General features: G+C 27.4%; 1 protein-coding gene across 4 annotated transcripts in view; it reads right to left on the reverse strand.

Moving 5' to 3' along the window:
* LOC111621816 (rab9 effector protein with kelch motifs-like) overlaps nucleotides 1-13,206 on the reverse strand; it is a 29,942-nt gene that overhangs the window by 7,953 nt on the left and 8,783 nt on the right. For 3 of the 4 annotated variants that reach the window (XM_023364086.1, XM_023364069.1, XM_023364077.1), the window contains exons 2-6: nucleotides 6,877-7,293; nucleotides 6,657-6,766; nucleotides 5,832-6,154; nucleotides 2,979-3,095; nucleotides 239-292 (exon numbers count right to left, since the gene is read on the reverse strand). In XM_023364086.1, the coding sequence (XP_023219854.1) occupies nucleotides 239-292; nucleotides 2,979-3,095; nucleotides 5,832-6,154; nucleotides 6,657-6,766; nucleotides 6,877-7,287 (1,015 nt within the window). In that variant the 5' untranslated portion in view covers nucleotides 7,288-7,293. The remainder of the gene's footprint in view (nucleotides 1-238; nucleotides 293-2,978; nucleotides 3,096-5,831; nucleotides 6,155-6,656; nucleotides 6,767-6,876; nucleotides 7,294-13,206) is intronic. The other variant, XM_023364095.1, reaches the window with a different exon arrangement.

Below are 13,206 nucleotides of genomic sequence, written 5' to 3' on the forward strand. Positions count from 1 at the left end.
TAATTGCAAAACCATAGAAAAAACTTTTTAATTTGATTCTATTAATAATATAGTTATACAAAATTATTAACTTTTTAATATTAAATACTTTATACATTTTAGTAATCTTAACTAAAATAATCACCAGCATAACACATTTAAGAATTATGTGATGATGATAAATATTCTTACAATATAATTAATTATTTTTATTACATCTAACATTAATTTAGATTTAATTAAAAACATATACACTCACTTGTATTAGATAACCATGATGGAGATGCTTTTCTAACAGGATGAGATTGGCCATCTAATAATAGAACAATTGTTTTTAATTTTAGCACAAATATAAAATTATTAATCAATTTAAATCAAAATTAATAATTTTTAAATAATAATTTTACTTTTTTAAAATATTTGAGCCTACATGAATTAATGAAGCTGTATTTAAAAACATTTATTAAATACTTATCTAAATTAGAGATATTAAAAATTATGACAATATTGTGATAATCAATGAAAAGTTAAAACAGTTTGATCAACTGAATTATTTGAATGAAAATTTGACTTACAAATTTTAATTTCTCTTTATAAAATATATATATATCATTATATGCAGTAGTAAATAATAATATATTTTTTATAGTGTGTAGTAAACCTTGCTAATTTGGAATTCATAATTTAGACTACTACCTTGCATTGTGTATATATTAAAATATTGAATTTGTCCATTGTAATCCAGACTTTAACAATTATTACATTACTCTTAGACAATTGCATTAAGATATGATTAAGGAACAGTTACAAAAGGAATTGTAAACAAAAATTAGCTTCATTATTAAGTCCATATGATTGCAATGACAAGAACAATGTTACTGCTTTCTTTGCATTGTAAAAGTTTATCAAAGCATTCTATGTTCAATTAAAATGCACAATAAAATTTAATTTTATTTAAAGTATACTTTTCAGACCATACAATACACATTTGAGTAAAAGCCTAACTAAGCTAAACTTTCAGTAATTCAGACTAAACTTTCCCCAATTAGTTTGAATTAGTGAGGTTTAATGTATACTTATTATTTTTGTTTTTGCCTCGTATCGTTATTCTTTTTTCTTTTAATCAGAAATTTCAATTGATTGATACTGAAAATTATTTAGAAATAAAAACAGTAATTCGAGTTTGTTCATACAGGTATAAGGAAAAATTTGATGATACAGTAGAGCATTGTTTATCCGAATCAATTGGGGATTGGGGTTGTTTGGATAATTTAATTTTTGGATAATCAATTATGTATGAAAAAATATATTAACCTATCCCATGTTGAAATTTTTCTCCATTGCATGTCACTTCGCATTGAATTTTTGTTGATGTTAAGCCTAACGTAAACTTTTTAAAATAATAATCGTGGCTATTGTATTGTTAAAAATTATTTCTTTATTTTTTACAAACAAAATAAATATATTGAAAAATATAAAAACCAAAAAATATACACTTTAGAAGTTGATCTGGTATCAAAAATGTTTGATTCAGCAGGACACAGTCCTCAGAAAAACACCACACAAAAATGCCAGTGCTGCCAGCTAAAACACACACCAACCAAAAAAAGTATTTGAGTAGTCCAAGATATAGCCAAAGATTGCAGTGCCACAGCACTAGCAAAAATTTAAATTTGCTGACTGGAATGCTTTCGGTTAACTGACATTTCGGATAAACAACGCTCTACTGTATTTTATATTTTCCTTATGTTAAATTTGCTTGAGTAGTAGTTTTATATTTTCCTTGTACAAAAAAAAATTACTTAAATATAATTGACTACTTTTATTCATTTATTATTTTCTTTTTTCATTCTTTAGCAACTGAGATTAATTAACAACAATAAAAAATAATTTGCTTGCAAACTTATCAGAACTGTAGATTTAAATTAGAATATGACAATGTAAAATTATGTAATATGTAGAATACAGAATTTCTGCAATGAAAGAAAAGTTAAATTAAATGATAAATAAATTTTGTCTTCAACTAACTTCATTCATTATGTTTTGTACAGTGGAGCATAATTTATATATTTTAAGGAATTAGACCAAAAAGGCATAATCAAAATTCATGATAAATCATGAGATGGTAGAACTAATTGTTTTTTTTATGACAAACTCATAGTATAACAGCTTTGTATACCACACTAAAACATTCATTAATGTTTTAATGTTGATCTTTATTTTTTATAATAAAAATATAAAATAAAACAGTAATGCATTTTTATTGCATATCTTTCTTTGAAATTGTAATGATCAGTAATCAAATACATAATACCTGAAGAGTGGCAATAAATTCACAAGTGATTTTTGCCTATTCAAGATTCAAATGCCACTGATAATGGACAATATGCTGCTCACTATTAAACTTTTTTATTCTTATTTTAAAATGCTCATTAAGAACTGAAGTTCTATATTAGAATTGTTTAGAATTATATGTTAAAATAGTTTTGGAAACAAACTTGCTTTCTTAAATAAATATTTTTTATTTATGAAATATTTTACTGTTACAAGATACTACAAACATATAGATTTCCCCTATATAATACTATCATTTCATACTGGTAATTAATATTTTGCTAATCCTCCTCTACAAGTGAACACAATTTTATGTCGTTTAGTTCTGGGAATGTAAAGAGAGAGATAAAACAATAGAACAAAGAGTGTATTGTAGAAATTTGAACATGTTTTCTAAAAGAATGTTCCAATATCTTATCTGTTTCAGAAAGAAAACAACATATATAAATCAAACTCCACAGTGAATTTAGATGTATAAATAAAAATTTTACTATTGAAAGAAATAAGAATGTTTCGGTATCAACATGAAACAATGCATAAATGTAAAAATGATGTTCCACTTGTATATAAAATATTCAAATAACTTAAAAATATAAAAAAAAAAGTAATTTTCAATACAATTTTAGTTGAATACATCTAATTGAGAATAAAAAAAATGAAAAAACCTGTTGATCCCTTCTCATCATTTCTGATTAATTCTATGTTGATTGCACAAATTGCAAAATCTAATCTTGCTGATGGTAATTTTCCAGGAACACTAATTTTCACCCAGATTTCTTCAACTACAAATAAATAAATATTTTTAAAATAATAATTACCTATTTGTAAAATTAATTCTGTACACAAACAAATAACAGAATTTAAAATCAATATAAGTAAATATATGCATTTAAATTTGTAATACCAGCATTACATAGATGTAGGATAATAGAAAATGCATTTAACAATAAAAATATAAATATCACACTCATAAACATTAAACTCATACTATTTCTTTTCTTTATAATAACATTTTTTTTTCAGAAGCATTAAAACAAATAGCTATTGCATATTTCAGAAGCATTAAAACAAATAGCTATTGCATATTTCAGAAGCATTAAAACAAATAGCTATTGCATACAGAAAATGAGTTTAAAAAATAGAGCTGCTATAATGAATATTAAACATTTCAAAGCATTTGTATTGTTTTTCTGACTTGTTATTTAACAAAATTAATAAAATTTATTATTTAAAACTTTTTTCTCTATAAAAAATTTTAAAAGCTAATTTCAAACCCATGGTACATCTTAGAATTTAAGAAATACAATATTTTTTAGAATTATTTTAGAATTAAAAAACTACACCTTGATCCAGCAAAAATTTAATATAATAAAAATGTTTTCAATCGTTTTTAACAATCTTCATCAGTTACAGAAAAAAATATAACATTAAGAATAGAACATAAAATGATTTTGGAATAAATATAAAAATTAAAANAATATATTTTTAACAAACTGAAATTAAATAGATAGAATAAATATAAAAATTAAAAATTAACAGATGATGTCCTTGCAGCTGAAATATAGATAGATAAATAAATAAGGCCAAAATATAGTGAAAAAGAATAAATAATATAAAATATAACATCGAAACTAGCATAATTCGTTAGCATCATTAATTACTGTAAAATGATCTCCAAGCAGTAGACAATGTGTGCTTATTCATCGATGTTTTGATAATAGCTGCCTGATCCCACTGGACATTAACATCTTGTTGTCTTGCATATGTGGCTAGCATAGGGCTGTCAAGGTTCCTATTGATTGTATACTCGTGTTCCTTGAGCCATTGTTTTAAACTGTGCATCGTTGCACCCACATAAACAAGCTTGGAATCGAAATGTTGGTCATGTAAAGGCACCGAATAAATTACCGTCATTGAATTCCGATCCTCTCTTTTTATCGTTTTTTAAACTTTTGAAAACAGTGGGTTTACATCGGTATACAATTTGAAAATTATTAGCTTTGGTAGTACTTCTATGTATTTTGTTTAAAAATGGTATATAATTTAGCACTATTCTTTTTGCTCTATTTGCCTAGGAGAATGCTGTCCTGTGGTTTGGACGGATGTAATAAGCCTCTCTACTTCCTCTCTCCAGTATCCTTGTTGCTCGGCTATCTTAAGAATTTAATCCAGTTCTGTTAACGTGTCATAAATGCTTGTGTAATGTGTATAAGCCCATTTAATCCATGCTCTGAAAGATGCCAACTTGATATGCTTAGGATCAACGGATTGATGTGGGATATAAATGGGCTGAAAGCAGGGTTTCCGGTATATGTCAGTCCAGATCTCTCCTTGCTTGCAGGTGATGGAAATGTCCAGGAAGTTAACATAAGTATTGCTCTTTTGGTCAACTTGTAGTGATAAGCTGTAAGGGTTATCATTGATTGTGCTTAAAAAATGCTGCAGGTTAGGTTCCCTTTGCCAAAGTATGAAAATGTCATCCACATATCTAGCGTACAAAACGATATGTTGTTGAAATTTGGGTAGGACGGTGTTTTCGCGTTGTCGTAATACTAATTTGCAAAGGATTGCCAACGTAGGACTACCCATAGGTGCTATGCATTCCTTGTAAGAACACATTTCCCTCAAACTCAAAGAAAGATGTTTAACAAATCAAATGTGCAGGCTCTAGGATATGAGCATGATAACGTGGCACATTTTCTATATTGGTAAATAAAAAATCCCTTAAAGCACAAAAGCAAGGAGGTTATTAAATTTTTGCTGGATTAAGGTGTAGTTTTTTAATTTATTCTGTTTCCAGTAAGTGCTTTGTTATTTGATTATCTTAGAATTTAAGAAATACAGTTTGTTTTATCATGAGATGGTTATAACCATCTCATGATAAAACAAACCACAGATACGACTGAAATATATTTGTACTCCTCATGTGATTCGACTTAGCTATCCCCACCAATATGATGCTTGACTATTTTCATTTCCAACCCCCTCCCATTTTGTGTAAAATTTTGTTGTATAAACTGTTGACAATTAAAAAAACATCTACTAAGTTAAAGTGAAATTCTTTCTGGGATTTGCACTTATGTTTCTGCCTTATTAGAGGTCTGAATACACTTTATGAAACAATGGTTTTATTTACATATATGGGTATAAATATTTATTTAATGAAAATACTTTTTAAAAAACTTTACATCATAAGAATTCAATGTGAGGTATGCGCTTGCAAAGAGCTCATGATTGCTTTTGGATCTGTATTGGAAATAGCAAGCCATAAGTCATCCACAATTGTTTTCATAAAAAAATATAGTTCTATTTTTATAAATAATAAAATTTCATTTCACTATTTTACTGGTACCTGATACTTGTTGAAGAAAAACCTTATATTTTTTATTGTCAAATAAATTTTTTGAAATTTGGCAACCCCAAAAAATTTTCTTGTGACCCCTCTGAGGGTTGAAACCCATGGTTTGTGCACCACTAATTTAAAAGATTATTTCTTTTTGCAATTTAAAAATACTAACCTGTGTCAAATCTATGAAGATCATTAAGTGCTCCTCTATTTGAAAGGCCACCAAATAAAAATAACTGTTTGTTAATAGCCACAATACTGTGTGCTGCTCTAGGAGTTGGATTTCTACCTTTCGGAGAAAGTTTTTTCCACATACAATTTTCCATATCAAGAGTATAGAAATCGTCATAGAATGTGGGGCCCGACATACCACCATGAACATAAATTAAGTTTCCTAATGAAACCATTGCATGCCCATGTCGAACAGATGGCGCATTCCCTGTTGCTGTTAATATGGACCATGATTGTGTTGTAGCATTGAAAATATGAACATCACTATAAGAAAAATTTTATTTTGTTAAAATATGTCATAAATATAATTAGTCAAACATAAAATAATACATCATTCTAGCAAAAATAGAACATAAATGTTTGTTAAGTGCATATAATCAAATATCAAAACTAAATTAACCATTAAATTAATCATTAATTGTAGATTCAATTTATCAATTTTAAACAATAAAATAATGTCCACCAAATAAATAATGTCTTAATAATTGTTAATATATTTTTAACAAACTGAAATTAAATAGATAGCTTTTAGATAGAACATTATACAGTAGACTCCCCTATAACACGGTAGATACGTTCCGTGTTTTATGAAATTCATGTTGTACGAGTCCTTAATATCACTACTTATATTAAATAATAAATACAAATTTTTAAAATATTTTGCCTGTTTTATTTAGTGTGTTGCATGTTTTTAATTCAAATTTCATCCAATAAATATCTACATTTTAATTAAAGACAATAAGTATATAAATAGTTTATATCATACCAGTCTGATACAGGATTAGCTCCACAATCACCTCCACCGAATACAACTAGATAATCTCCAAAAGCTGCTGAATGATGTTGAGTTCGTGGGGAAGGTTGACAGCCATCTACCTGAAAAATAACTGATATTTTCATTAGTGACAAATTTTTTCAGTTAAACCTGAAAAGTTTTATGAATTATCTTATTCATAAAATACATAATTTGTATGAATATTATTTACCTCTACTGTTGTCCAAACCATGGTATTAGTATCTAAAACTTGAATGTCATTTCTATTTCCTGTTAAATCTGCTCCACCAAATATGTATATTTTATCGGGATAACTCGTTGGAATATAACAGCTATGTTCATAACGGCCACAGAAAGAGCCTGATGAGTGACCAGCCCACGTCATATTATTTAAATCTAGAACGAAACTCTGATCAAAAGCTCGATCGGGATCGGCACCACCTATTAAGAAAATTTTGCCTTTTTTGTCATCCATTTCTTTGGATGCAGTTTCTGATAATTGTGTAACATAAATTCCAGTATGACCTCCTCTTGGATATGGTCCTTTAGTTAATGTTTTTATTTCATACCAACCAGATGGTCTATTTAATATACTTGTATCAAATGAAGATATAAATTCCATTTTTCACTGTAATGAAAAAAAAGAAACATCTGTTTAAATAAAATTAATATTTATATTAATTTAGATATTAATACATTAATTTCTTAAAGAAAATACTTTTTCTTCTTCAGAATTAATTTTACAGACTTATATAACTAATTATAGAATGAAATTACTTGTAAAAGAATCTAACAAAGATTATTCTTATAAGTAATATGAGATGATTTTAAAAGTAAAAGCTGATAATGAGTCAGTGTGTGTAAATATAATTACATAATTTGATAATGTAGCTTAACTTAGATTCCACATTAGAACCAAGAGTTTTTTTGTTCTGTTTCTGGCTGGCTTCAGGATAGCTATTTTAAATTTCACTCCAACTTTTGAACTCATAACTTCACTTTTTAATATAGTTTTTGGAAAATCTTACCAGTTTTATTTGGATTTGAACCATAACTATTTTAAACTGCATAATTTCTCTGCAGTTACTATTTAAGGCTGATTATTGTTTGAAAGTGGTTAATAATAAACTAAATGATTGCTGTAATTAATCAGGCTATTTTTCAATACTATTATTAATTAGATATTAAGTAATTTGGTATTAGAGGTAGACATTGGGTGCCATCTCTTATCAAAATTAATAATTATAATAATTTAATATTTATTAAATAATTTTAGAATAGTCTGGAAGAAAAGAATTGGCCTGGAGCAAGATTTGAACTGCAACTCCTGCTTACCATGTAGTTGCATTGCTAGTTACACCACCCAGACCTCCAATCAATTCTTTGCTTCCAGACATATTTAATTCTTGATATAACTATCCTCTAATACCAAATGATTTAATATCTAATTATTAATAGTACAAAAATAGCAAAATTAATTATAGCAATTGTTTAGTTTATTATTAATACATTGGGCTTAGTGATGTTTATATATATATACATACACACCATGCCAAGATAGCCTGCTGAGTGCCATAGTGGATAATTTTAATGGCCATTGGCATAGGAATTGTGCCCAGCTGGTGCCGTGAGTATCCATAGATGGTTATATCAAGAATTAAATACACCTGGAAGCAAAGAATCACTCAGAGGTCTGGGCAGTATAACTGGCAACACAACTGCATGGAAAGCAGGAATTGTGGGTTCAAATCCCACATTGGGCTGATTCTTTTCTTCCAGACTATTCTAAAATTCTTTAATAAATATTAAATTTGGTTTATTATGAGAGTTACTTTCTATATACCATCAATAAGAAAATAATTTAAAACTACACCTACTGTATGTTATAGTTTTTACATATTTCATTTTCTATTAACATTTGTTTGATAAATAAATAAATAAAATGCATTATCTAGCAACCATAGTTTACAGAATTTATTAGTTTTACATTGTTTCCCTAAGTTCTCAGAAATCTTTAAATTTTGCTGAATTCAAGAGAGATTATTATTTTAAGCTTTAAGAATGAAATGCAGTTACTATTTGAGGACAGTTATTATTCAAATAAAACCAGTACTTTCAAATTAATAATAAATATAAGTTTTGATTTAACAACATTATATTTCTGCACAAAAAATAGCAAGGTAACTATATCTTCAGATTAAAAGTTTTAAATTAGACTAAAGACATATTTTTAATTATAGTTATTTTTAACAAATATTTTAGCTTTTCATTTAGTTTCTGACTTTTAACAATTTATTTTAATTAATCAAATAATTAATTAAGGTAAATTGTTCATACTCAATAAAATTAATGAGTATGTTCTACCTTTGATTATAAATTAATTATAGTTGGAAAAAGTATTTCTTTCATTACAGGTTCTCAGTACAGTATCAAATCAGAATGATGATCTTATTGAAAACTTTTAATAGAAGGAATAATTTATTCAATTTTGCATACCAACAAGTTTTAATAATAACATGATTAAAATTCATGAAAAGTCCAAATAAATCATTAATTTATGATTTCCTTGAACTTTTTTCACGATTTATAATTTTCTAAATGGTACTGTATCTATTTTCATTTGTTTAAAAATAAACATGTAAATAGGGTGACCAACTTTTGAAAATGAAAAGTCAGATCATTAGAAGTTTTTCTTGCTTGTGTTTATATGGTTATATTAACTACATGTAGTTATCCAAGACTAATTTGTTCTACTACAGAAAATATTATCAGCTATTGTTGTTACATCACTGTTCTTAGTAATAACTTTTTCATTTCTTCTAATTCTATGTCATGACTTGGTGCATTTATCGACACTTGGCAAATAATTTCATCATCCACTTTTACTTTATTTGCCAAGTGTCAATAAATGCACCAAGTCGTGACATAGAATTAGAAGAAACAAGAAGAAGAAGACACGGTTTCGACAAATAAATAAAACTTTTTCATTATTAAAATTCAAAGAATATTTATTCAAAATCAGTTTATTGTTCAAATCAAACATTTTTTCAAATTTTTAAATAAAATTTAGTTCAAAAATGTTATATCTACATTATAACATTAATTAAAATAGTTAAAATCTCATTCATGAAAACCAAGAATTTTGATTTCCTAGGCAGATTTTATCTAGGATATGAGACAACAGACATGCTGTCCCAGCTAAACTGGGACATCATGTTACATATAAAGTATCTTATGATCTTAAACTTTTCTTTTACATTAACTAATGTTATCAATCTACTTAATTATCAGTTAACATTTATTGTTAACTCTTCTAGCTCTATAATTCTTATATATGCATACATTTCAAGTTACACCTAACTAATGATAGAAGTTTATATGATTATAAATTTTATACAATAAATTAATAGAAAATTTTAATTTTACTACTAAGTTTAGCGAGTTCTAGTCTTAAGACGGTCTTTTCATTATACCTATCAAGTATTTGGCCAGGTCCACAATGGAAGTGGCCAGTGATGAGAAATAGGATCTGACATAGTGATGACAAATCACTTTTGAAAAATTCCTGGAGTGCTAATCTGAATTACAACCCTAGTTCTCCAGAGGATATGGCTGTCATCTTGACCATATAGCCATCAGTCTAAAGACTTGTAATGATCAGGCCATACAACAGGATGCTGAAAGTGGTCATCCATCTAATTACTTTTTAGAAAACATGAAGCAGAAATTTATTTTTACTCTATCTTCTAATTCAGAAGTTATTTAATAATATTTATATTGTGTACAAATGTAATATATATGATAAAACTACGTGTATTGTAAAAACAGGTGGGTTCTGAGATGTGATGGGATATCACTTTGTAGACAATGTGGGGACTATCTGTGAGCCACAGTATGCATTTGTGACTATTCCAGCCTGTGAAAAATAACTTTTCTTTTCAATGCTGGAAGCAAAACTTTACTTAGCCTATGTGTATTATCTTGTAATGGACACATCTATGATTCTCTGTAACAGCAGATATTTATAATAAAGATTTTTGTCAAATTACAATATAAAACAAATTTCTATGTTGCAGAGTTTGTAAATGAAGCAAATAAAGAAAAATTGTAATGATACCATCTTTACTTTCAATTCTGGTAGCAAAGTGACAGAAAGTACACTTTGCTGGTAGCAGAAAGTACACACTGGTAGCAAAGTGACAGAAAGTACACACTGGTAGCAAAGTGACAGAAAGTACACTATGCAAAGCAATGTCTTGCTTTGCATAAACAAGGCAAGACATTGCACAATTAAATAAACCAGAGCTAATATATAATTAGTTAATTAATTCATTGTACATTCAATACCACTTTTTCGTGGCTTTAAAGTAACCCAAAACACCAATCTTCATTAAAATCCATTTGTCAAATTTTAATTTCAGGCATTAAAATCTATAGAGTCAAGCTTGAAATTAGGCAAAGTAGAATGCCTTACTACATTCATCCACCAGATTAGGGGATAAATGTATATAATTATTTTAGTCTTCAAAATTCATAGAAAAAAACACAAATAAAAACATTTGTGATTTTTCTGTTTAAATAACATTCAAACTTCACAATTCAACATAAAAATGCATTAATTTTTAACAAAAAATAAAATTAGAAACACTTAAAAATTCATAGAAAAAAACAAAATATATTCAAAAATAATTTAGTGAGATTTCTGCTGCTGAATATCCTCAACTAATTTGTTAATTCTTGGTTCGATTATTCGATCCAAAGTCGATGCTAAAACTAAAATACCCACAACTTGTAAAGATTTTACATATCTTTTGCAAAAACATTTAAATTTTCAAAATTTCAATTACTATTTTTCCTAATTATTTTTAAAATTCCAAGCATTAATAGTTTCTTAGAATTACTTTGGAATAAAAGATGTAAATACTGTGGTGTAAGTAGCATATTTGCATTTATTTCTTCTGTACTAACAAAGTTGTATGTAGGAAGAAATAAAGAGATAACAAATACATTTCCAAGGCCGATCAGACGAGGAAAGACATATTTACGAATAGCTAGAACACCGAATAGAACAGGTTTACCGATCACGTGTATAAGTGACGGTAGAGATTTCCCATTTTTACTTATACGTATATTAAATAGTTGCAAAAGTTTAGTTGCGCAGCTTTAACGTTTACTTCCANGTTACATATAAAGTATCTTATGATCTTAAACTTTTCTTTTACATTAACTAATGTTATCAATCTACTTAATTATCAGTTAACATTTATTGTTAACTCTTCTAGCTCTATAATTCTTATATATGCATACATTTCAAGTTACACCTAACTAATGATAGAAGTTTATATGATTATAAATTTTATACAATAAATTAATAGAAAATTTTAATTTTACTACTAAGTTTAGCGAGTTCTAGTCTTAAGACGGTCTTTTCATTATACCTATCAAGTATTTGGCCAGGTCCACAATGGAAGTGGCCAGTGATGAGAAATAGGATCTGACATAGTGATGACAAATCACTTTTGAAAAATTCCTGGAGTGCTAATCTGAATTACAACCCTAGTTCTCCAGAGGATATGGCTGTCATCTTGACCATATAGCCATCAGTCTAAAGACTTGTAATGATCAGGCCATACAACAGGATGCTGAAAGTGGTCATCCATCTAATTACTTTTTAGAAAACATGAAGCAGAAATTTATTTTTACTCTATCTTCTAATTCAGAAGTTATTTAATAATATTTATATTGTGTACAAATGTAATATATATGATAAAACTATGTGTATTGTAAAAACAGGTGGGTTCTGAGATGTGATGGGATATCACTTTGTAGACAATGTGGGGACTATCTGTGAGCCACAGTATGCATTTGTGACTATTCCAGCCTGTGAAAAATAACTTTTCTTTTCAATGCTGGAAGCAAAACTTTACTTAGCCTATGTGTATTATCTTGTAATGGACACATCTATGATTCTCTGTAACAGCAGATATTTATAATAAAGATTTTTGTCAAATTACAATATAAAACAAATTTCTATGTTGCAGAGTTTGTAAATGAAGCAAATAAAGAAAAATTATAATGATACCATCTTTACTTTCAATTCTGGTAGCAAAGTGACAGAAAGTACACTATGCAAAGCAATGTCTTGCTTTGCATAAACAAGGCAAGACATTGCACAATTAAATAAACCAGAGCTAATATATAATTAGTTAATTAATTCATTGTACATTCAATACCACTTTTTCGTGGCTTTAAAGTAACCCAAAACACCAATCTTCATTAAAATCCATTTGTCAAATTTTAATTTCAGGCATTAAAATCTATAGAGTCAAGCTTGAAATTAGGCAAAGTAGAATGCCTTACTACATTCATCCACCAGATTAGGGGATAAATGTATATAATTATTTTAGTCTTCAAAATTCATAGAAAAAAACACAAATAAAAACATTTGTGATTTTTCTATATAAATACAAATAAAAAAATAGTATATAGTGTATAGTATACTAAATAAATACAGTATATAGGAAGACATTTTAAGCACATT

Source organism: Centruroides sculpturatus, unplaced genomic scaffold, assembly GCF_000671375.1.
Source record: "Centruroides sculpturatus isolate CEXI.00-Female unplaced genomic scaffold, Cexi_2.0 scaffold35, whole genome shotgun sequence".
Taxonomy (NCBI): Eukaryota; Metazoa; Arthropoda; class Arachnida; order Scorpiones; family Buthidae; genus Centruroides; species Centruroides sculpturatus.